This window comes from Podarcis gaigeae (genome assembly GCF_964106915.1).
Source record: "Podarcis gaigeae genome assembly, chromosome: 5".
NCBI classification, from domain to species: domain Eukaryota; kingdom Metazoa; phylum Chordata; class Lepidosauria; order Squamata; family Lacertidae; genus Podarcis; species Podarcis gaigeae.
The window spans coordinates 44715849-44739069 of record NC_139681.1 but is presented as its reverse complement, the minus strand read 5'-3'; the positions used below and the strand labels follow the sequence as shown (position 1 = coordinate 44739069).

The following is a 23221-nucleotide window of genomic DNA, read 5'->3' as shown; positions in this document are numbered from 1 at the left end:
GCAGAGCACAATGCAAACTAAAACGACCCATCTACAGGTTGTCTGATAAATCATCCAAGTTGAGAAAAGACTATATGCTGCTGGAATGAGTATTAGATGTCAGGACAACAGTCAGATATATGACATATAGCACCTGCACACCTCTAAATTTGGGGCTTATTTCAGCAGGAATAAAAGTCAATCACAATCATATAAGAAGCGGGGGGGGGGGGGGGGAGTGAAGCAGAAGACAACAAGGCTGCTTAAGCAAGGCAAATATTCCCTAGAGGAGGAAAGAGGAAAAATGGGAAGGAAGTGAAGTGAAGCAGCCTCAAAACACATAAGGAAGGAACATAGTATAAGGAACATGGTATAATTACAGCATGGTTCACAAACAAATAATCTAGAATTCAATGGTACACAGAATTCTGTTCACATTAAAAGGGCAGCTGTTAAAATCATGCATACTTAAAAGCTGAGACTGGTAAATAGGATAGCCATTCACATATCACTAAAGAGCATGAAGACATCACCAAAAAGTACATAGATTTGCATAAAATTTGTTGCTGCTAATTTCTATGTATACTTGCAAATTTAGGAATAAATATTACTTAAACAGAAATACATCTCATGAACAGTCTTCTGTCCAGATTCTGACTGATGATGGACAACTTATGCTCCCTGGACTTGGACTGGAGAGCCCTACAAATACAGTGGTACCTCGGGTTAAGTACTTAAATTGTTAAGGAGGTCCGTTCTTAACCTGAAGCACCACTTTAGCTAATGGGGCCTCCTCCTGCTGCTGCGCCGCTGGAGCACGATTTCTGTTCTCATCCTGAAGCAAAGTTCTTAACCCGAGGTACTATTTCTGGGTTAGCGGAGTCTGTAACCTGAAGCGTATGTAACCTGAAGCATATGTAACCTGAGATACCACTGTAGAGGACTCCTTCAAACAGAGGACAATTGTCCTCTGACAAATCTCTAAATAAGAGGAGTAACCTTGTAAAATAGGACACATAGCCACTCTATCTGCAGCCTACTAAAAGCTTGTAAGTAAAGTGGGGTTGGTTACATTTCAACAGAACTAATTCAGTTTAAGCTTATAGATCTAATATGTTTCAGTTTCACACATCAGCCATTCAAATACAAAATCAGTAATATTTTAGTATATATAAGGCTCTGCCTTGTATTCAGTCAATTCATTGGTCTTTCTAGCTTATGACAGTCTCCACAAATACTGATTTCGTACCACAGGACTCCTCTCTAGCAGTCTCTTTGAATAAATGTTTTAAATATAGTTTTATAACCATAAATCTTTCTTATAATGCTTTGCTGCACTTCTTTTGTTTTTGTCAAAAGGAGTAGAGTTCTGCTCCTGTACAATTCTCATTGTATTGGAGCAACCTGGAACATAAAACTCAACTCATAATCACATTATGTTTAAAGTTTGCTGTCAGTGAGAACTAACTACAGTGGGAACTACTGAAACCTCAAAAGCAATAATAAGTTTTGAGGCTTTGACAAAATATACCCAAATGTCTTCTCTTGAAATGCAATCTGCCAATAACACAGAAGTCTCCTTCAACACTGCTTGTTTCAAATTCTTAGCTGTAGTTTCCCATGTCTTTTCATAATTTTATTTTCTAGGATTACCACTGTACATAGAAATCCTGGCAAAATCTGTGCACAGATACATTAAACAATATGCTTCTTATTCTCTTAGAACAGAAAGGCTTTGCCTTTGTCTTGCAGAAGCTGCTGTTCATCTTGGCAACGTCCCCAGATTTGAAGAACGCCAAAACAAATAGCTAATGAACAAGCAGACGGAAGTATCAGTCAAAAGCCACTACGTATAATGGTTATTATTTGTCAGGCCAAGGTATTTTCTGTAAGCCAATAGGAAACACCATGAGCTTCAGGAAATACAGCAGCATGTGAATTAATTTTTGCAAAAAAGCTTCTTCTTTGGCGATCACTTGTAGCCAAGTAAGATTGTCTTCCATGAACATAGTCTTAACAGTGAGTCCGTAAGTGACTGTGGAGGCCAATTCTGTATCCACACATCTTTCCACAGTGGGGACATAAGTTTCTGGGCGGAAGTTGATCAAGGTGAGGGTTTGCCAGATGTGCCTTCCTCTTAGTACGCTTCTCCCTTTTGTCCTGAGTTCGAGCGTCTTCAACGTCCACAACACCTTTGGCAAAGGCTGTTCTCCAACTGGAGCACTCATAGGCCAGTGTTTCCCAGTTGTCGGTGTTTATACTACTTTTTAAAGATTTGCCTTGAGAGAGTCTTTAAACCTCTTTTGTCGACCGTCAGCATTATGCTTTCCATTTGTAAGTTCGGAATAGAGTAGTAGCTTTAGAAGACAATACTCAGGCATCCGAACAACATGACCAGTCCAACAAAATTGATGTTGATGAATCATTGCTTTGACACTGGTGATTTCTGCTTCTTCCAGTACACTGGCATTAGTTCGCCTGTCTTCCCAAGTGATATGTAACGTTTTTCAGAGACAGCATTGATAGAATCTTTCGAGGAGTTGGAGGTGGTGTTTGTAAGTGGCCCATGTTTCATGAGCATACAGTAAGGCTAGTAGTACAATAGCTTTGTAAACAAGCATTTTGGTTTTCCTGTGAATGCCCCAGTCCTCAAACACTCTGGACTTCAATCGGGAGAAAGCTGCACTCACAGAGCTCAGGCAATGCTGGATTTCAGCATCAATGTTGGCGCTTGTGGAAAGATAACTGTCCAGGTAGGAGAAGTGATTGACACACTCCGTTACACCATTGAGTTGGATTTGTGGCACTGCAGAGGGGTTATTTTGTGCTTGTTGGTGCAGCACTTTGGTTTTTTGGATGTTTTTGTAAGCTTCTGCGAAGATATTTAAGGTGGTTTGGAAGTCATCCTCTGAGCGTGCACACACTACGTTGTCATCAGCATACTGAAGCTCTATGACAGAAGTTATGGTAACCTTACTTTTTGCTTTCAGCCTATTTAGATTAAAGAGCATTCCATCTGTTCGATATATCTGTTCTTTATCTTTTAGAGGTGTGGTACCGTCTGTTGAGTGTAGGGGGCACATGCCATGATTTATTGGCGCATAGATGGTCTTTGTGTCTTTAAAGAAACGCTGTGCAGCATGAGTGTTATCTAAGTGCTGGATCTCTTGAGCTTCTTTTAACCACCAGGTGTTCTTTAGTTCTCTTGTTCTTCTTTGAACCTTAGTGTTGGCAAAGGTTTTTTTCTTAGTGGCGCAGTTTCTATATCTCTGCCAGATCTGAAAGATCTTCCTTTTTAATAATGCGTTCAATCTCACTATCATTCTCATCAAACCAGTCCTGCTGTTTCTTGGTTTGGTATCCAATAGTTTGTTCACAGGCTGCAATAAGGGATGTCTTTAGCTTGGGTCCAGCTTTCCTCGATGTTATCAGGGAACTCCAAGAGCAGATGGTCCTTAAGAGGCGTTTGGAAACAATCCCGCTTAATAGGATTTTGAAGGACTTGAGTGTTCATTTTGTGCCTTGGTTTCCTTCCTTGAAGCCTATGTTGAGGTATAATCTTGATAGCTATTGTGGAACATATTAATTGGTGATCTGTCCAGCAGTCCACTTGTCATACCCCCTCCCCAATTTCTTAAATAAATTCAACAGTCCACAATTAAACTCTGGGAGAAATGGTTGTATAGTGCAATAGCTTTTGGAATGTATGTCCTCTGATCTGCAATTACTGAATCCGTTTAAGCCCAGATGGGTATAGGTTGTCTATGAGTTATCTTTATGTGTATAAAAGGAAAAGGGATCCCCTGACCATTAAGTCCAGTCGTGACCAACTCTGGGGTTGCGGCGCTCATCTCGCTTTATTCGCCGAGGGAGCCGGTGTACAGCTTCCGGGTCATGGTGCCAGCATGACTAAGCCGCTTCTGGCGAACCAGAGCAGCGCACGGAAACGCCGTTTACCTTCTTGCTGGAGCGGTACCTATTTATCTACTTGCACTTTGACATGTTTTTGAACTGCTAGGTTGGCAGGAGTCTTTATGTGTATAGAGACACACTATTCTAACTGATTATTTCAACCCACTTCAATCTGGGTTCTAGTTTTGAGACAGACTCTGCTTGATTTTACAGCAGCCTTTAATACCACTGACAATCATATCCTCTTAAACTGCTTGCATGAGTTAGGGGTACTGCTTTATGGTGGCACCACTCTTATTTATAAGGTCAGTGCTAGTGAATAGCCCTGGATGACTGTTTTGGCCTCCTAGCAACTGAACTGCCAGTTTTCACAAGGCATCACCTTGTCCGCAATGCTATTTAACATCTTTGTGGGGAATCCTTTTTAGCCCTAGGGCAGTATTCTGTTCTGGCCAACCTTCTGAGGGCTATAAGTCAGTGGTGGGTGAGGCTAGAAGCAAAAGTAGATGGAGCAATTAATGTGATTTTTATCTTTGTTCAGTAGGTCATAGTGGCAAGTTACAAACGCCTCCTGTAGACCCATTCATTTATGCAGGCTTTTCTTGGCTCATAGAGACGCAGGTGGCGCTGTGGGTTAAAGCCTCAGCGCCTAGGGCTTGCCGATCGAAAGGTCGGCGGTTCGAATCCCTGCGGCGGGGTGCGCTCCCGCTGCTCGGTCCCAGCGCCTGCCAACCTAGCAGTTCGAAAGCACCTCCGGGTGCAAGTAGATAAATAGGGACCGCTTACCAGCGGGAAGGTAAACGGCGTTTCCGTGTGCGGCTCTGGCTCGCCAGAGCAGCGATGTCACGCTGGCCACGTGACCCGGAAGTGTCTCCGGACAGCGCTGGCCCCTGGCCTCTTGAGTGAGATGGGCGCACAACCCCAGAGTCTGTCAAGACTGGCCCGTACGGGCAGGGGTACCTTTACCTTTACCTTCTTGGCTCATAAGGTCCACCACACTGATCTTTTTATTGTTTTATTAATGTTTCACTGAATGTTTTATTGATGGATGCACTGTTTCTAATTTATATTTCTTTTTTCTTTTGGTTATAATGCTGTGATACTGATATTTTAAATGGACTTTAATGAAAATTAAACTGGTCAGAGATTTTCCATATTAAATTGTATGTAAATATTATAAGTGAATAACTTGAACTCTCTCATCAGCATAGCTGATTCTTCTGGATACAGGAAATAAATCACATTCAGTGATGAACTGATAATCAAGCAGATATACAGCTCTACATTTAGCCCCCATCACTCACTCTTTCTTCATTCAATTCTATTCAGAAATAATTTGTCAATAGTTGGCTGCAGCATGTTAAAATACAGACTGAATGACTTTCACTGGCACAATAAATTCCTTTTTCAGCACTTTTATGTAAAAATTGATAGTCATGCCTTCTGGCTAAACAACAAACTGATTCCATTCATTCTCAAAAAAACTCTTGAGTATACTTAAACAGCATAATTGTTTGCATAAGCATCTCCATTTGGCCTGCCAAACCTTTACTACAAAATGCAGAAAGTATGACTTTCATTTCTAAAGACCAAGACTGAGTTTCCCTTTAGACACACAGACTGGATTATTGGGAATAAGATTTTTCAACCTTACCTTTCCATCTTCACATTTGGTTCCAGCAAGGACAAGACCAGGGTCAGGCATGTCATCGCCCAGGTATACGTGGGTTCCACGGCATAGAATTTTGCCTCCTCCTTGTAATGGGATGTTTGTTTCTATGGAGACAGCATTGGTACCAATTACAGGCCGATTTGCTCCCCCTTGACACTGAATTTTTCCACACTTAGCATCTCTAAAGGGAAAAGAAATAGTGTTAATCATTTTAATGATGTTAGCATCTACCATTGGCACAGTTCCAACCTCTTTTCCAATTAGGCAAGACAAGAGCATATACCTGGGTTCACACTTGGCAAAAGAACTTTTGGAATCCTTCCCACAGTTTCCATAAGGATCACCGGCAGAATTGACTCTCTCAAAGCATATCCCAGGAGCAGGTTTAGCACCTACAAAAGAAGCAAAGCCATTTTAATCTTATAAAGTACGCAACACTTTTGGTTGGGGACAGCGGAAGAAGGGAGTAGAGGAGGAAACAAAGGGAATGGATTTTGTTGAAGCTGCGCTGGACTCCAGATTGACTGGGAGTTTGGAGGCATGTGGGAGGAATTCACAAGTTTCACTGTGGACTACAACTTCCTTCAAATAGTTGTCTTGCTCCATTGGGAAGCCTAATGCTTAAGACTCACCCAGCTGGCCCTGAATGCAGAGATTCATGACACAGTTTCATTAGCTTAAATGTTTCTGGATGCTTCAACTGCTGCTAGCTCCTTCCAGACCTCACAGCCGAAAGGAACCAGTGACAAATACATCATCCAAGATTTACGAACCTCAGAGCTTGTGACAGCTCTTCTAAAGTATGGTTACCAGATGTCCCTGTTTCCCGGGGACAGTCCCCGGATTTACAAATCTGTCCCTGGACAACTCATGATGACTTGAAAATTTAACTTCATTAGGGAGACAATCCTATATCCTTGAATAACATTTTAAATACCTGAGGCTGCAGTCCTACAACATATCCTCAATCTACTGACAACAATGGGGTTTTCTTCTGACTAAATACGTATAGGGTTGCATTTAGGTTGCAATCTTAAGTGTGCAATCTATTGAGTAAGCAGCATTGAGCTCAATGAGATTTCTGAGTGAACATGTTTAGGACTGGTTGGACTCCATGTATATTATGACAGCCTCAAAATAAGCCACCTCTCAAACAAAACACACACAAAGAAACACTCAGTGTTTAAGTTGTAATGAAGCATGTAATTGCTTGAGAAGTTATTAAGACTGGGCCCCCATAACCATAATTAATAGAGTGACATTGGGCAGGACTGGGGGTGCCCAGGTTCAAATTCCCCTCTTGGTCATGAAATTCACTAGGTGAACTTGGGCTACAGTCTATCTCCCAGCCTAACCTACCTCACAGGGTTGTTGCGAGGATCAAATGTGCAGATGAGAGAATTCATATAATGCACTGACTTCCTTGGGGGGGAAAGGCAGGAAATAAATGTAATAAATAAATTCTGTAGGTGGGTTACACCTAAAAGAGTACATTTAAATTATGTATTATACCTGGAATGGGTGGAGAAACCAAATGTGATTTAAAATAATTATAGAACCTAATATTAAAATTGCAATTAGCTACCTTCATTTCATAGTCAGTAGCCTGACTAATAGAATATCTTTAACTGAAGATTAGCTTAATGTTATATTTTAAAAAAAGTTAAAGTGCAATCCACCTAGATTTAAATGGTCTACTGATCTCTCAAGCTCATAACTCAAATGCCATTTCATGCATTACTGAAAAGTGAGGAAGCAAACATACACTCTTGCTCTTTACCACTTTGCTGTGAACTGGGACTCAACAGGGCCATATTTAGCTAAGCCGTTGCACTAGCAGAAGCTACTGCAAGGATTCCTGCTCATGCCATGGGAATTCTTCCTCTCCCTCCCCCATGTGCCCCCCACCCCATCTGCAGTGGGGAAAAGTTCCATTGCACAAGGACTATCTTTGCACTGACGGAACCTTAGCCTTCGTGCTATGTTGAATACAAGCCATGCATATGAAAACTATGGAAGGTCTGTCCTTAACAAGAGCAGCACACAGAGCACAAAGTGAGGTAGTAGTTGTAGCACCATGGAAAGCTCTATATGACAAATGTTCCAATAAATTATAAGCCAGAACTGAAGCCTTTTATGGAACCAGGCTTGATCATTCTTCCTAGGCTCTGCCCCTTCCTTGAGGAGTGGAATACCTTAAAGACCTGGGCCCCTTGTTTGGAGTCTAGCGTTCTTACTCTTGGACCATTCACTCCATATGTTTGCCTGGACTAATGGGCTTTTAGCAGAGGCAGCTGGTGGAGAGCTACATCTCTGTCTATAACCTTCTCGTTGCAAACCAGGATAAATGGCATAGTCAGGAATAAATGACATATAAATGGATATTTCTTATCAAGATCAGTTTGAAGAGTGCTTTTTAGTTTTTACAAGCTAGTCCTACAAGTCCAATAGGGATAGCTTTGCTGCAGCCTTAGCTTTTTGCACTTTTATAGCAAAGTGTACCTCGTTACCTGTTTTTTTACAAAAAAGATTGCATACTGTGTATTCCAGCACAGATATATAATATAAGCAGTGCTCAGCCTGAAAAGATGGGACATGCAAGGGAGCAGAAAATGCTTTTTCTCAATATGCAATCTGAGGAAGCTATACGTTAAAAGTTTTGGTACAGCTTTCAAGGCACTGCCGTGGTTGAAACCAAAAGGGGCAACTGCAGATTACGTTCTGTCTGAGTGCTGGCTGAATGTGATATCAATGAATTAGACGAAAGCCATTGAGAGAATAGTTGGCTTCCATGTATCAAATTAGGAACAAACTGATGGTCTGGAAAGACACAATGGGTGGCGGTATCCAAGCACAAAGTTCCACTAGTGCAATACGTTTTAAGTCTGCAATGGAACTTATCCCCCCCTCATTTCCCTGTGCACCTTCTGTCAATTTGCTCTAGAGAGTTAGGGAAACTCCCAGAGCAGATTTAAGGGGCCACACTAAAGCTTGAAATCTCTAAGATATCAAAAGGCCGTGAATATCACTAAATCTCTCTCTGAGACTGGCTGTCCTTAAAGATCAGGAAGTTTCTTGCATCTGGATCAATTAAAGAAGGGCCGCCAACAACAACAACAACCCCACCCTCTGTGTCTGTCTTTCTTGTTCCTAAATCACAAGCAATAATTGTAACTTTATTCATATGCTGAATAAAATGTGCAGGAAAGGGTATAAAGTTAATTTTAATATTTTTTGAATGCTTGAAGTGCCTTTCCTGATTGCTCAATGAAAGGCAAATGCATTGGAGTAGAATGCGCACATGTAGGATTCTTCTGATGAGCTAGGCCAAGGACAAAAATTAAACTGAAAGGCTGTGAGTATATTTCCGACTGATTTTTCACTTTCGGGCTTAAAAATCACACTTTAACCAGAGCATTCTTTCACCTCCATGACATAAAGGAATTTAACAGTGAATGGAGAAATTTTACAAATGGCTCTCTCTCTCACTGAATACATTCATGCAGTGGCTAACTTGAGATCTGCCCTTCTGCATGAGGCAAAAAGGTCCACTTAGTCCAGTATTCTGTTTCCAACAGTGCACAGACAGATGTCGACAGATGTCACAGGGAACAAAGTCTTCCTTATTGTTTACCACTAGCATATGGCATTTAAAAAATGGATCTATTTATTGAAATTTTGAGATTGTAACATTAACAAATAAAAGCAGCAACACAAACCAATATTTGAGGTACATTTGCAGACACCTCTAGGTACACCCCCTACAAAGCACAGGTACCACCCTGATTTATTACTTCAAATGAGTGCACAGATCACTCTAGAATGACTTTTGGGTATTTGGAGAGAACACCCTGGGGGAACTCGTGTGGTGGAGTGCTGTGCCTCAGTGGTTAGACTGGGTGGCCTTTTACTAGAACCCTAAAGCCCACCCACCTGAGCTACTGTAGATGGAGGGGGGAAATGATGCTGATGGTCTATTATCTACTTCACCCCTATGAACCACATGCTAGGATGCCCAGAATCTACTTCTGTTACACAGATCAGGGATTCATCTTTTTTTTTTAAAGAATCATTTTGTAGTTGCTATTATTAAACAACTGAGAGTCAGAAACCTTTGCCAAGCGATTGTAACTGATTGAGCATTTGCTCAGCACTGCTACAGCTAAGGCCTGTCTGTAGACCTGTCCTGCATGAATGCATATTCTTTTTTCAGTGCCATTCATTACGCTTGTAGCTGTTATGACATCTAGAAGTAGTAAGCAATTCCATAAATAGGACGGAAAACAAATTCTAAGGATCCGTATGGTTCTAGGACTTGTCTTAAAAATGCCAAGAGCTTTGTTTTCAGCGAATTGCTTTTATCAACATATTCAATAACTGTATTAAAACTGTCCCTGGGTGGGCTTCTTTTTCATTCCATTCAAAATATGCTGACCAAGAGCCAACAAGTCTATTGATGTGCATGACAGAAACTGTGCAAAGCTATGCAGTTCTCCTGCCTGCCCCCCCCCCCCCCGGCACTTTATAAACTTGTTCCAGTTTAAATGAGCATGATGTCAAAAAACTATCCCCTTTTGGTATAGCCATCCTGACCCTCTTGAATTTGCAGTCTAAAAGTGGCGTGCGTGTTAGCAGGATGGAAGGTAGGATTTGGGGGCCTGCAACCATCCTTTTGACAGAAACCTCACATGCACATAGAGAAACCCTTTACTGGCTTGGTGATAACGACTGGGAAAAGCTATTAAAACATCTGAATTGTATTAAAACATCTGAATTGTAAACACCTGTATTGGGAAGTTTTTAATGTAGGATGTTTCTCTGTGTTATGTTATATTCTGTTAGAAGCTGCACAGAGTGGCTGGGGCAACCCAGTCAGATGGGCAGGGTACAAATAATAAATTATTGTTATTGTTATTATTGAAAAACAGTAGTTTATTTCCAGTTTTGCTGCAGCCCCTCTGATTAGACTTTTATAACCATGTGCTAATGTTGTTGTTATTGTTATAGATGTAGGTATATGCATGTAAGAGTAAAGAGAACAGACAGAACTAGGGGAGTTAAAAGAAAAACAAACAGCAAAAGCTTCTAAAGGCATTTAAGGAAGCAAACCATGATGTTGTGTTTCTTGAGGGAACCCATTTATCATAATTCCAGGAGATAAACTGAAGTAGAAAGCCTTGTCTCTCTTTATTTTGTTACTTGAAGAGGCAAAGACAAAATGATTTGTGAAAGATTTGCAGTCGATATTAAACTCGTTGGGCTGGGTGAGCAGAGTTTATCTTACTTTGCTATTGACAATCAGAGTTTGGCGCCCTAGTAATTAAGGTCCTGTCAACCTTTCTAGCCTAAAGCTTTTGCTTTTTCCTCTCTACAAGAATTAAATCACCTGCTTCAAATCATGCCAGGTTAAAAACATACTGGAGATGGCACCAACTTGGATATGTCCCCTCTGCTCCAGAAGTACAAATTTGTTTAGTTACAGAAGAAAAAGACAGTTCTCACACGGCCTCACTTGCTTCTATGATCTAAACCATTAACTTAGTAGCCTCTAGGATGGCTGAAGTAGATGAAATTTACAAAGGAGCCCTTCCAGAGCGGATTAACCCTGCAAAATTATAGGCAAACTCATCCAGGGGTCTTCATGAAGGAAATCTTTCTTTCTTTTGTCCTAAAAAGGAAGGTCTCTGTTTTTTTTAATCTTCTGCAGAACTGGATGAAATTTGCAGCCCGACAACTGAACTGAGGGAGAGGGAAAGTAGAACGACCCTTTATTAAGCTCTCCTAACTGGCGCTGTGGGTTGAACCACAGAGCCTAGGACTTGCTGACCAGAAGGTCGGCTGTTTGAATCCCCGCGACTGGGTGAGCTCCCGTTGCTTGGTCCCTGCTCCTGCCCACCTAGCAGTTCGAAAGAACATCAAAGTGCAAGTAGATAAATAGGTATCGCTCTGGTGGGAAGGTAAACGGAGTTTCCGTGCGCTGCTCTGGTTCGCCAGAAGCGGCTTAGTCATGCTGGCCACATGACCCGGAAGCTGTACGCTGGCTCCCTCGGCCAATAAAGCGAGATGAGCGCCACAACACCAGAGTCGGGCACGACTGGACCTTATGGTCAGGGGTCCCTTTACCTTTTTAATTGTTTGCATACTAAGAATTAAAGTAATGCAAATGGGGGTGTGGGGGGAGAGAAAACAGCAGAATGAAATCAATTTGATTGAAGTATTTATTTTTAATTGTTTGTTAGGAAACAGAAAGTGATTGGGAAGGATGCCAGTAACCTACTGCTCTTATATACATTTCCTGCTTTCTCAGGTAGAACCTGCAGAAGAACAATGACCGTGTGGAAAGTTGCCCCATGTTGAAAGTTCCACAGGGCCAAAGAACACTTCCCAAGCCTCACCCTCTTGAAACATCCATTATTTGACAGTTAACACTATCATTTATATCAATGTGACTATCACCGGCATTTCTTCATAATCACAACTGATACTCTCTTTTTAAAGTATGTTCACACCCATTCACACACCAAGCACTTCAAAGAAAGGTGAAATTGTTTGGCAGCCTAGAAAGTCCCTGTTTCTTAAAGGTTAATGTTTCCTTTCTCTCAGAAAATCAATAACTTTTCTCTGCCAAAAGATTTATTTGCATATCTAAGTGCCTCTTGAAATGCCAATAAAAGCTGCAGATAATATCCAAATGCATTACTCTCTATATAACTTTCAATCATATCACTATCAATAGGGTGACATCTTTAGCAATGTGACTTTACAAAAATGAAGTATTTAAAAGTTTCATTTTTAATTAAAAGAAGGCACATACTGCAATATTTAAACAGGACCGAATTCTCCTGTATAACACAGAACATAGCCTTATCTTGAAGACAAGTTTTCTAAACAACATTTCAGTAATACACAATTCTTCATAACGGGTAGATCAGTATTCCCTGCCCTATATGATGTCTTGTTGGGATACATATTTTTGTAGCATTTTTTCCCCTGGGAGACCTTGATGGTCTAACCCATGGGTAGGCAAACTAAGGCCCGGGGGCCGGCTCCAGCCCAATCGCCTTCTAAATCTGGCCCACGGACGGTCCAGGAATCAGCATGTTTTCACATAAGTAGAATATGTGCTTTTATTTAATATGCATCTCTGGGTTATTTGTGGGGCATAGGAATTCGTTCATTTTTTTAAATTTTAAATAATCTGGTCCCCCACAAGGTCTGAGGGACAGTGGACTGGCCCCCTGCTGAAAAAGTTTGCTGACCCCTGATCTAACCTTGGTAATCCACTTTTTGCTCCTGCTTGTACTTTGGTGTGGAGGGGTCAGGGTCATGTACCTTCAAAATCTTGGGTAGTTAACTAAGAGTGCAATTTTCTGGTATCTAAGTCAATTCACAATGACAAGATGGCATAAGACAGCGGTTTTCAACCAGTGTGCTGAGGCACCCTGAGGTGCTGTGAATGATGGTCAGGGGTGCCGTGGACAACACTAACCTCTGTCCTTTCCCCCCTCCCTCCTCTGATGCCCTCTCACATCTCTGCCTCCCAAAGGCTTGCACAGCTGCTGTTGCAGAAGCCCTGGCTACAAGCTCCGCAGGCGAATGGCGCCAGCGGTTGTTGGTTGCCAAGAACTGAGGTGGCCTTGGAGTAAGCAAGCAAGTGGGTGAGGGAGCCCAGCCAGTGAACGGACAAGTGGGGGGCTGGGCAGGAAGGCAGGCTCTGCACTGGCATTTCTTCTGCTTGGGAGCTGAGTGCCCAGTGCTGAAGGGGAGTATTTCTGTCATCCAGGCCCAGCAGCACCCACGGCTGCCACTGCTGCCTCCCAAGGTAAGGTGCTGGCTTCACCTTTGGCCAATCTCTATTGGGTCACAAAGGTTGGAGGCATCCTCTTTCCAGGCCCCTGTGGGGCAGTGTGAGGAGGCACTTCTCTTTGGGGCAGTAGCTCAGAGACCAGCAGCAGCAGCAGTGGCTGCCCAGAGGACTCCTAAGGACGGGGGAGAGGAGGCTGAGGGAACACTTCCCAAGGGAGGGTTTCAAAAAAGGGCGAGAGGCTGGCAATTCTGCAGGCAAGGGGTGACATAACTGGGCTCCTGAGCCCCATAGGGGTGCCACAGAAAGAATGTAACTGGTCAAGGGAGCCATGGACTAAAAAAGGTTGAAAACCTCTTGGTCTTCTGTGCTGGGCCCAGTGAAAAGATACTTGACATCTAGGTAGCAATTGTGTCCAGAAGTGCTTTTTATCAATTGCCTTAATTAATCAGACACATGATGGGATCATGTTTCCAAATGAGGGGTTATTATTATCCATTCATATGTAGTCTAAAGCACACATTATGGGGCTACACTCCCCAATAACTCCCTTTGAAGAGAGATCAAACATGGGCTACAAAGATGGTGTTGGAACTGTAACATACACTCAAATATTAGGAGCAGGCACAAGTATTAGAAATGGGGGGGGGAAGTAACACAGCATACTAAGCAAATCACCATGGGAAGGCAGTGCCTCCTGAACAGCAGCCTAACAATCTTTTAACTAAAAAATTCCTTCCAGTAGCACCTTAAAGACCAACTAAGTCAGTTCTTGGTATGAGCTTTCGTGTGCATGCACACTTCTTTAGATACACACATGTGCATGCACACGAAAGCTCATACCAAGAACTGACTTAGTTGGTCTTTAAGGTGCTACTGGAAGGAATTTTTTTGTTTTGACTATGGCAGACCAACACGGCTACCTATCTGTAATCTTTTAACTAACTAACTAACTAACTAACTACTAAAGGAATTTCTTGGGGCGCCTTTAATTTTGAGAAGACGGACCAAGGGGGTTCACAAACATGTAAAAGCCAACTGCAAAACAACTAGTAAAACCAAATTATAAAAATATAGCTCACCCATAATTAAAATACACACTAAAACAAGTTCATTCAAACAGTAAGACATCCATAATTAAAATGCATAATAAACAAGCAAAATAAATTAAAAAATAAATTAAAAAATAAGAATGAAACATTAGGAATAGGGTGCACAGGGAGATTAGCAAATTAAGTATTGAGTAAGTGGATATACAGTTTTCAAATACAATGCCCCTCCATCCTTGACTATGATGCAATGTCAGCTGAAACCAGATGACTGTCCAAGTCAATTTGCATTACTGATGGAAATATAATCGGTGGCACAATTTTTTCTTAATCCGGCAACATCGATGAGTTATGTTTGCGTAGTTAATGCTATGCCCTTGCATAGTGGCTTTCATCCCAGAAATCTCTAAGTGCTAAAGTAAACATTACAGTAATTACTTCTGAGAGGTAGGCAAGTATTTGCATTTTACTGTTAAGTAAACTGAGGCAGGGCAAGGCAAGCTCTGTTTCTAAAAGGATTCAAATGTGCCCAGCAGCCATAGCTTCAAAGAAAGCTAATGATCTTCCCCTTGGAAGAAGACCACAAAACTTTATGCTGTATTTAAGCACATGTAGAATTCTAACCTGGGGAGTATGGCTACAATCCCAGCATCTCTCCAGCAGCACAATCCCAAAATAATTTGTGGGACTGGTGCTAATGATGTGCAACTGATACTTTGGAGAACCCGAGGCTTGTTAGGAGCTGAACTGGGGAAATGATTAGTTTCTACAAACCATTAGACCACCTAATTATATGAAGAGGTTAATAGACAGATATCATGCATCTTCTCTCCATTCTTTCAGCTCACCTTCAAGTGTAGGGATGCAAGAGGGAAAATGACCCTCTACTGGCGAGGTTGGGAAACTTTTTCACCCCAAGAGCCTCATTCCCTTGTGGGGACCATTTTGGGGCCCACATGGGCTTGGTGGGTATGGCGAAAGGCGAAAGTGTGTGGAGAAACAAATGTGACTCTTGTTTTGTACAGTAGATCACATCCCAACTATGCAAAGCTACACAGATACTTCCATCCTTCATTCAGGCAAGCAAAGGGCATTATTACAGTTCAGTCAGGTATTTCCACAAGGATAAAGCACTCAAGCAGGTCCGGTGAGGTGTGTGGCCTTGGGGAAAATCCAAGGGCCAGACAGAGGGGCCTGGAAGGCTACATTCAGCCCCCAGGCCTGAGGTTTCCCATACCCTGATCTATTGGGATTGGGCATGCAACATCTATCCCGCAGAAATGAACTGTCAAAGATGGGAAATGCAGAATTTACGGGCCCAGAATCACAGGTGGCTTCAAAGTCTCTGCCTCCTCCAAATATCACAAGCAATTTGTTTCTGTGGATAAATACCTAGAGAAAGAAACAGCGAACAGGAATTCGAACTCACCTAGTCCCCAGAGTGTGATGCATTGCTGCTCATGTGTCTGGCACATGCCATTATAGCAATACCCATCTACCCTGTGGCAGGGGTGCCCGTCATGTAAGTAAACATTGGCTGGGCAGAGAGGGCTGCCTCCAGTGCAGAATTCAGGAAGGTCACAGGAATTACTGGAGTGCCTGCATAAGACCCCTGCTGGCTTCAGCTGCAGGAGGAAAAGATTTGGCTGTAATTCCAATCAATAAAAGTTACTGCACAGTGAAATTTATGCTATGGACTAATGCTTCCCCTCCCAGACTCTGCACCAAGTGGCCATTAAGCACAGCATAAAGGCACCACAGCATTTATATGCATCTCTTTGATATACTGCACAGCGGTTTACGGCACACTTCTAAAGGGCCTCCTTCATTCCTTACTAAGATGCAAGCACAAGCCTCTGACACTCTGCGCACACAGAAGCACACAAGTTAAAACTTCAGCTGACTCTGCAGTGGTGGAATTATTTAAGTGGACATAAACTTTTAAGGCTGCTTATTAATACTGTCAATTTATGCATAAAATAAAAAATACACATTGTCTTTTAGGAGAAGAAGTGCTGCATTGATCTTTTTTTAAAAAGCAGCAGCAGCAGCAATAGATACGTTTTCAGTGGTGCAGCTATAGGCCAATGAACCTCTTGAGTACCAAGTATATTCCACTGACAATGCATAATAGCTCACATAGCAATGCATGTTTCATACGGCATGAAGATTGTTATGGAGGCCTGCCCACCCCACATGAATTAGGAAGCAGGAAAATTCACCTTGCAGTCTTCACAGCAAAGCCCATGGGCACATACTGCTCCTGGTTTTAAAGTGCAAGTAGTAGCATTACAGCATTCATTTGTACATTCCTAAAAAAGAAGCCAATAATACCTAAGAATTACAATAGGCAGGAATATGTACATAGAGATCGACTGGAATCCATATGACTACCCGATTCTCTGCATTTAGGCTAAATAACAGACTGCTTGTGTGCTGAACTATATTCCAAGGATCTATACAACTCCAATTCTTTCTTTTCCCACCTCCTGAAATGTTTTGAAATATAGATAGCACAGTGGTCCCTTGAGTTACAAACACCTCAGGTTACAAACGCTTCAGGTTGCAAACTCCACTAACCTGGAAGAGTTACCTCGAGCTGAGAACTTTGCTCCAGGATGAGAACAAAAATTGTGTGCCGGCGGCACAGCAGCAGCAGCAAGAGGCCCCATTAGTGAAAGCACACCTCTAATTAAGAACAGTTTCAGATTCAGAACGGACCACCGGAACAAATTAAGTTCGTAACTAGGGATACCACTGTATTCTGTCTCCTCATTCTGGAAAAGCATTCAATATTGTAAAACATCCTTGTAACCAAGGAAGCACAAAGTTGAAGAATCATCCAGTCCAACCCTTAACTTGTGCAGAAAATCCAGGTTCAATTTTCAACATCTTCAGGAAGGGTTGGGAAAGACTCCTGCCTGAAACCCTGGAAGCCCGTCTGCCAGTCAGGGTAGACAATGATGTCCTAGAGATGGACCAATGGCAGCTTCCTACGTTCCTACCTCAGCACAATTCCCATTGGCTTTCAAGCCTGCCAGGAACCACATGTGCTTCCATGAGTGGCCACACTGGGCTCTAAAAGTGTGAGCTGAGGCAAAGTTTCTGTCACCTTTCTCTAGCCCCATGATCTCACCTATAGCTGCTTTTAGAAGTTTAGGACGACTCGCTTGCTGTTTAACCTAGGGTGTGTAATTTTAAAGCGTCATTTCTTTGTTCAGTGTTCACCAACCATCACACAATTGTTCTCTGCCCACATTCAGATTCTGTTTGGCCTAGTTCTAAGCATATATCTAGACTGTGGCAGGCAGGGGAACAACTGCTGAATTTTCTTCCACATAAAAAAAAAGTCCTGAATTCAGAAAACTAGGTTTCATGGAGAATACTAGAACATTTCCCCCCGAATACTAGAACATTTCCCCCCGACACTTAGCTTTCTCAGTAAGAACTAGGCATTTCTGTGATTTTCTTCTAGAACTTTATTAGCATTACCATTCTCCTCTGAATTGTCTCCAATTTATCTTGTGCTGATCAGAAGTGGCACAGTACTTAAATGAGATCTAATCTCTTAACTGAGCTGAGCAGAGGAGTACTATTGTTTCATGAGTCTAGGAAATGATGCTTCTGTTAATGCAACTTGAAAGCAGATAAGCCTTTCTCACCAGAGTATCACACACTTGAGTTTGTTATTCACTGTAACCTTCATGCGTCCCTTAGAAGTGCTGCCTATTTAGTTATCCCCAGCCTTAATCTTTATCATTATTTATAAATTTGACTTATACAGTGCCAAATTGCTTTGAGTTTCATATACAAAGGATAGATCCATTCCCGTATGGAACTTCTGAGCCAAATATACAGGCATAGGTAAAGGTAAAGGGTCCCTGACCTTTAGGTCCAATCGTGACCGACTCTGGGGTTGCGGTGCTCATCTCGCTTTATTGGCCGAGGGAGCCAGCGTTTGTCCACAGACAGCTTCCAGATCATGTGGCCAGGTCATGACTAAGCTACTTCTGGAGAACCAGAGCAGAGCACGGAAACACTGTTTATCTTTCCACCGGAGCGGTACCTATTTATCTACTTGCACTTTGATGTGCTTTCGAACTGCTAGGTTGGCAGGAGCAGGGACTGAGCAATGGGAGCTCACCCTGTCGTGGGGATTCGAATTGCTGACCTTCTGATCGGCAAGTCCTAGGCTCTTGGAGATATTGCAGGTTCGGTTCCAGACCACCGTGATAAAGCGAATATTGCAATAAAGTGAGTCGCACAATTCTTTTGGTTTACCAGTGCATATAAAAGTTATGTTTACACTATAGTGTGTTGTATTAAGCCAAGCTCCCCTGGCTGCAGAGGTGGGAGCGGGGAAACCCAGCTCCAGCCCAGGCCAGCTTCACTTCCGTGGCCAAAAGAGGGGTGGGAGTGATGGGCTTCCTTCCCCTGTAAGTGATGGGGCTGCCTGCAGCTGCACCCACATTCTCATAAGGAGCAATATTTGTAAAAGTGCAATAAAGTGAAACGTAACAAAACGAGGTTTGCTGATAGCTTTCCCCCCTTTCTATATGTAACTCTTTTGGGGGGGCATAATTTCATTTTCTTGGATTTTGTCTTACTAAGTCCTTATTTGTAGTCCTTGGTCAAATAGAATGGGTCAGTTTAGCCTTGATAAATGGAAAGCTTACATTTCAAGGTCACAGAGAATGGTAATCGATTCACATTAAATTCAAATTTCAATCTAGTGAGATTTGGCAGAAAGTAAAACAAAAGCCATTCTGCTCCACCGAAACTCTGAAGTATTTTATTTTTATTTAATTTAACAAAATACATATACTTTTTGACTGTAATAAAATCTCCAAGGGTTTTACAAGTAGTATTAAAAATACCCATTTAAAAACTCCACCACCGCCACCATGGCTGCATCTCAACTGTCAGGCCGATGGGAATCGATATCCCAGAACATAACCTGCAGGCACATAGTCAAGAAGCTTCCTGAAGTGGAGCAGGTTTGTGCCTGGATGGGACATTACCTAGGAATCACATGTGTGCTTCCTTGTGTTCCCTCATGGGGAACAGTGGGATAGAAATGTACTACATAAATAAATCTGCCACAGTCCCATGGCTGGGCTCAAGGCAGAGGGCATATGTGATTCATTTTTTTCCAAGTGAAAGCAAGTACATGAGGGAGATGCGAAAAGAGAATCTGCATGTGAGATGGAATGGTAAGTAAGGCACACTTGCCCTGCTTTGCAGGGACGGGCTCCCTATACTTCCACTGGAAAGCTATATATTTGATCCAGTCAGAAAGTGCTTCTACTTCCATTGTAAACTGTGCTTCTGGATGGATTCTGGCGGCGATGGTAGAATTTGCCTCATCTCTTATTTACGTAGATGCAGGAAAATTAGCTTATAGCACCCTCAAAAGATCCTATTCAATGAGCATACCTCAAACTAAAATGTATCAGGCAACCTGGCAAAAAAATACCTTCAGGAGCAACTGTAGAATCTTTCTAAGGAGCTTACAAGGAAGATATGAATGCAAAAGCTCTCATTGTTTTTGTAGAAATGTGATTTTAACACTTAAAGTTCACCAACAGTCAACAGGTTTCTTCCTCTCAAACCCTGGAATCAATAAGGTGAATCGGGGTTAATCTTTCTGATTAACCCCGATTCACCTTATTGGGGGGGGGGGAATAGTGTCTGCTAGAGTGTTTGAAAATTATTTCATTTCAATAGATTTGGGGTAGGGGTTGGTGAAACTGGCCCTTGTTAGGGACCCAGGCCTGCCTGCCCTGCAAAAATCACCACTGGAGATTGATTGGTGGCAAAGCTAATCCCATTTACTAGGAAGTAAAACCCGCATTAACTGAGTGGGACTTATGCCTGAGTAGGTTTGTGCATTTAGGCAGCGATCCTATTTACTGAACCTGAGAGTAAACCCTACAAGCCTTGCCTAATATTGTATGTATATCAACAACATGCCCAATATATTGATTGGGGCACACGCAGAGGGAGCATTACTTTGTAAGTATTTTGGACTGACACCCACTGGAAAATTTGCCTTTTAAAAATAAATAAATCACATCCCAAAATACTTGAGTTAGCAAAGAACCTAGCCTGTACTCCAGTTTACAAGGCTTGCCAAGGTTTTAAGTACTAGGGTCATGGAAAATGTAGTAATTTCTAATGCAGCTATTGCAGTAAAGTGATTTATTTTTCTTGGTTGGGGGCACTGATACAGCTCTTTGTCAAAGGCACAAGGGACCCCAAGGTATACCACTGGGGATAGATGTGACCCATGACCAAATTCCATCTGACATATGGCATCAAACCACTCTGATGGCTCTCCCTACCGCCTAGCCTAGACTGTAGCCTGTCTTCTTCTCACCTAAGCCTTAACATCATGATGGAGGTATGAATGATGCAGCATTGAGCCAAGGAGAACAGAGAAAAGATAAAGAAGTCCCCCTCTGAAGCAAGTGAGAAAATGCAATCAATTGAAAGACAGTATCAGTGAGACCTGAAGAGTGAGCGAGAGGCTGTACAGAGCTAGCATTTCTGCCCCCCTTCCTCATCCTTCTGTTCCACCCATGGTGGCTGTGAACTGGACAATAAGTACAGCTACCCCACAGGCAGACAGGGTCTCTTATCTAGGCAGAGAGATGGGAAGATCAGAATATGAGGAGTGGGAAAGCCAGAAAAATGCAAACTGAATAAAGATATCTCATGGCTAGAGAGGCGAACCAATAATTCACTATTGCAGCTCTAATATGTGGTGAGCTGGTTATATTTAGCCTTTGACATTTCACTAGTTAACAAATCTTCCTCGCATAAAATTTGCATTGCAGAATTCTCTTGCAGGTGACACGTTAAATGTATTCTGGTTCTCTTCACCTTTGGCTCTGACTCTGCCCAACATTGTTTTTTTAGCTCCTGACTGACTTTTTCCCATGGGTCACAACCCCTCATAGAAGAAAAGTCCTCAACCTCTGCACTGGCTAATAAAAAACAGCTTTGTATGCAAGCTTCATGCAGGGTTACACACAGAACAACATGATGCATTCAAAGATTAGAGTGATATTGATGTGCTGATCCAATTTAAATTGCATAGCTAATGCAAAATTAATGTACTGGATATGCTGGTACCACATAGATTACAGTGGAAGACTGGAACTAAAAGCAATCACAATTGAGCCACCATTTCCCAAGGAATTTAACAAAACAAAGGAAGAAGCCACAGTTCAAACTGCTTCATGGCAATATTAAACGGTTTTTACTTTAAAAGGTATCAGTAACACTGAGGAGTGAAAAAGTGAAATATAACTGGGTTAGAATGAATGCGAAAGCTACAGATACTCTATTGACTTTAAACAAGCAGATAAACCTACTTCTCATGCTTTGCTACCCAGAAGAATGAGTGAGCTGTCAGGAAATCCTTATGGCTTGATCAATTCAATAAACTGTATGGGAAAGCTATGCAATTTCTTGCTATTTCAATGTCTTTCAGTCTATTATGCATATAACTCTATGCTTACAGGAGAAGACAAATCCATAATTCTCTGGTATATTTAGTTATGATAATCTGAGAGAGAAATAGTATCAACTTTTAATGCCAACATCTAATTGAATGAAGGGTAGGTGTCTTCCCTGGCAGAATGAAGTCAGAGGAGCAGTCACTTTCCTTGCCTTGGGCAGCCATGGAAAAGGAAGAAGGGATGTTGGCATAAGGGCTCTCCCTTTCCAAGCCTTTTCACTGGGCATGCATTATGTATTGAGCTGAATCCAGATCCAGATCCAGAGTGCAGCAGTCTGATTGGCCCGCAGGAGCCACCCAATCCAGCTCCAGGTGGAAGTGAATCAGTGACCTGGTTGGCCTGCAGGAGCAGCCTGGAATTAGTCAATCATGCGGGGCCCATTGTGTAAATAATGTATATATAGCTAGACATTTTGGGGAAAGTTTCATTCATTGCTACTATGAGCTGAATAAAGTGTATTAAATTCACACTCAACTCTGAGTATATTTCAGCATGCTGGGCACAACATACAGCAGGCTCTTCTTGGTTGAGGAAGAGTACCAGAATACCAGCCTGCAGTCTTTTCAAAAACACTGCATGGCTTTTGTATTTAGACAAGCATTCAAGGAATACCGAGACCGGAGAATAGTGGTGCCTAAGGACTGATATGACTTGATATTCTAAATGGAAATTTAGAGTCTCCTTTTAAAGCAGTCACAACAGACAGTCCTACCTCAGGTTCCCCACAGTCACACTCCTCTCCTTCCTCTACATAGCCATTTCCACACTTTGGGCCACCGAAAGATTCCTTAACTTCAGGCAGGTTGAATAGGCACATCCCCACTCCTTTCTCCAAGCTGTTTTCCAGGTCTTTCTTGCTGCAGCTGCTAAACATAATAGGAAATGGGTAGCTGGGGGGAAGAAGGGGTAGGAACAGGGGAGACAGAAGGAAAAAATTACCATTATCAAAGAATTATGGGTTTGAATTTGGAGACAAGATGTTCCGTAACACAACACTCCTAGCAAATTCTACGGCATCATCGTAATGTGTCCCAAGAAATGAACAGAAGGGAATCGATCAAATGTCATTGTGCCAGAGGCTGGTATAGTGCACACATAGTTATGGCAGCTAATGCTAATATTTCTCAAACAGCACTCATTATACTGATAGCCATTATGATAATAAACATAAACAGATTAAACATAATGAATGCCAGAGCTTCCTTAAATACTCCCAGTCCAAAACCATTCATGGGTATCTACCCCTTGCTACAATATAACCCCAGGGTAGGTTATACAG

At 42.2% G+C, this 23221-nt stretch overlaps 1 protein-coding gene across 3 annotated transcripts in view; it reads right to left on the bottom strand.

Annotated features, from left to right (window-relative positions):
• Positions 1-23221, bottom strand: part of ADAM12 (ADAM metallopeptidase domain 12) — a 179798-nt gene that overhangs the window by 15989 nt on the left and 140588 nt on the right. For all 3 annotated transcript variants that reach the window (XM_083741232.1, XM_083741231.1, XM_083741233.1), the window contains 5 exons: positions 22655-22832; positions 16639-16728; positions 15846-16041; positions 5847-5955; positions 5546-5744 (listed from right to left, as the gene is read on the bottom strand). In XM_083741232.1, the coding sequence (XP_083597358.1) occupies positions 5546-5744; positions 5847-5955; positions 15846-16041; positions 16639-16728; positions 22655-22832 (772 nt within the window). The remainder of the gene's footprint in view (positions 1-5545; positions 5745-5846; positions 5956-15845; positions 16042-16638; positions 16729-22654; positions 22833-23221) is intronic.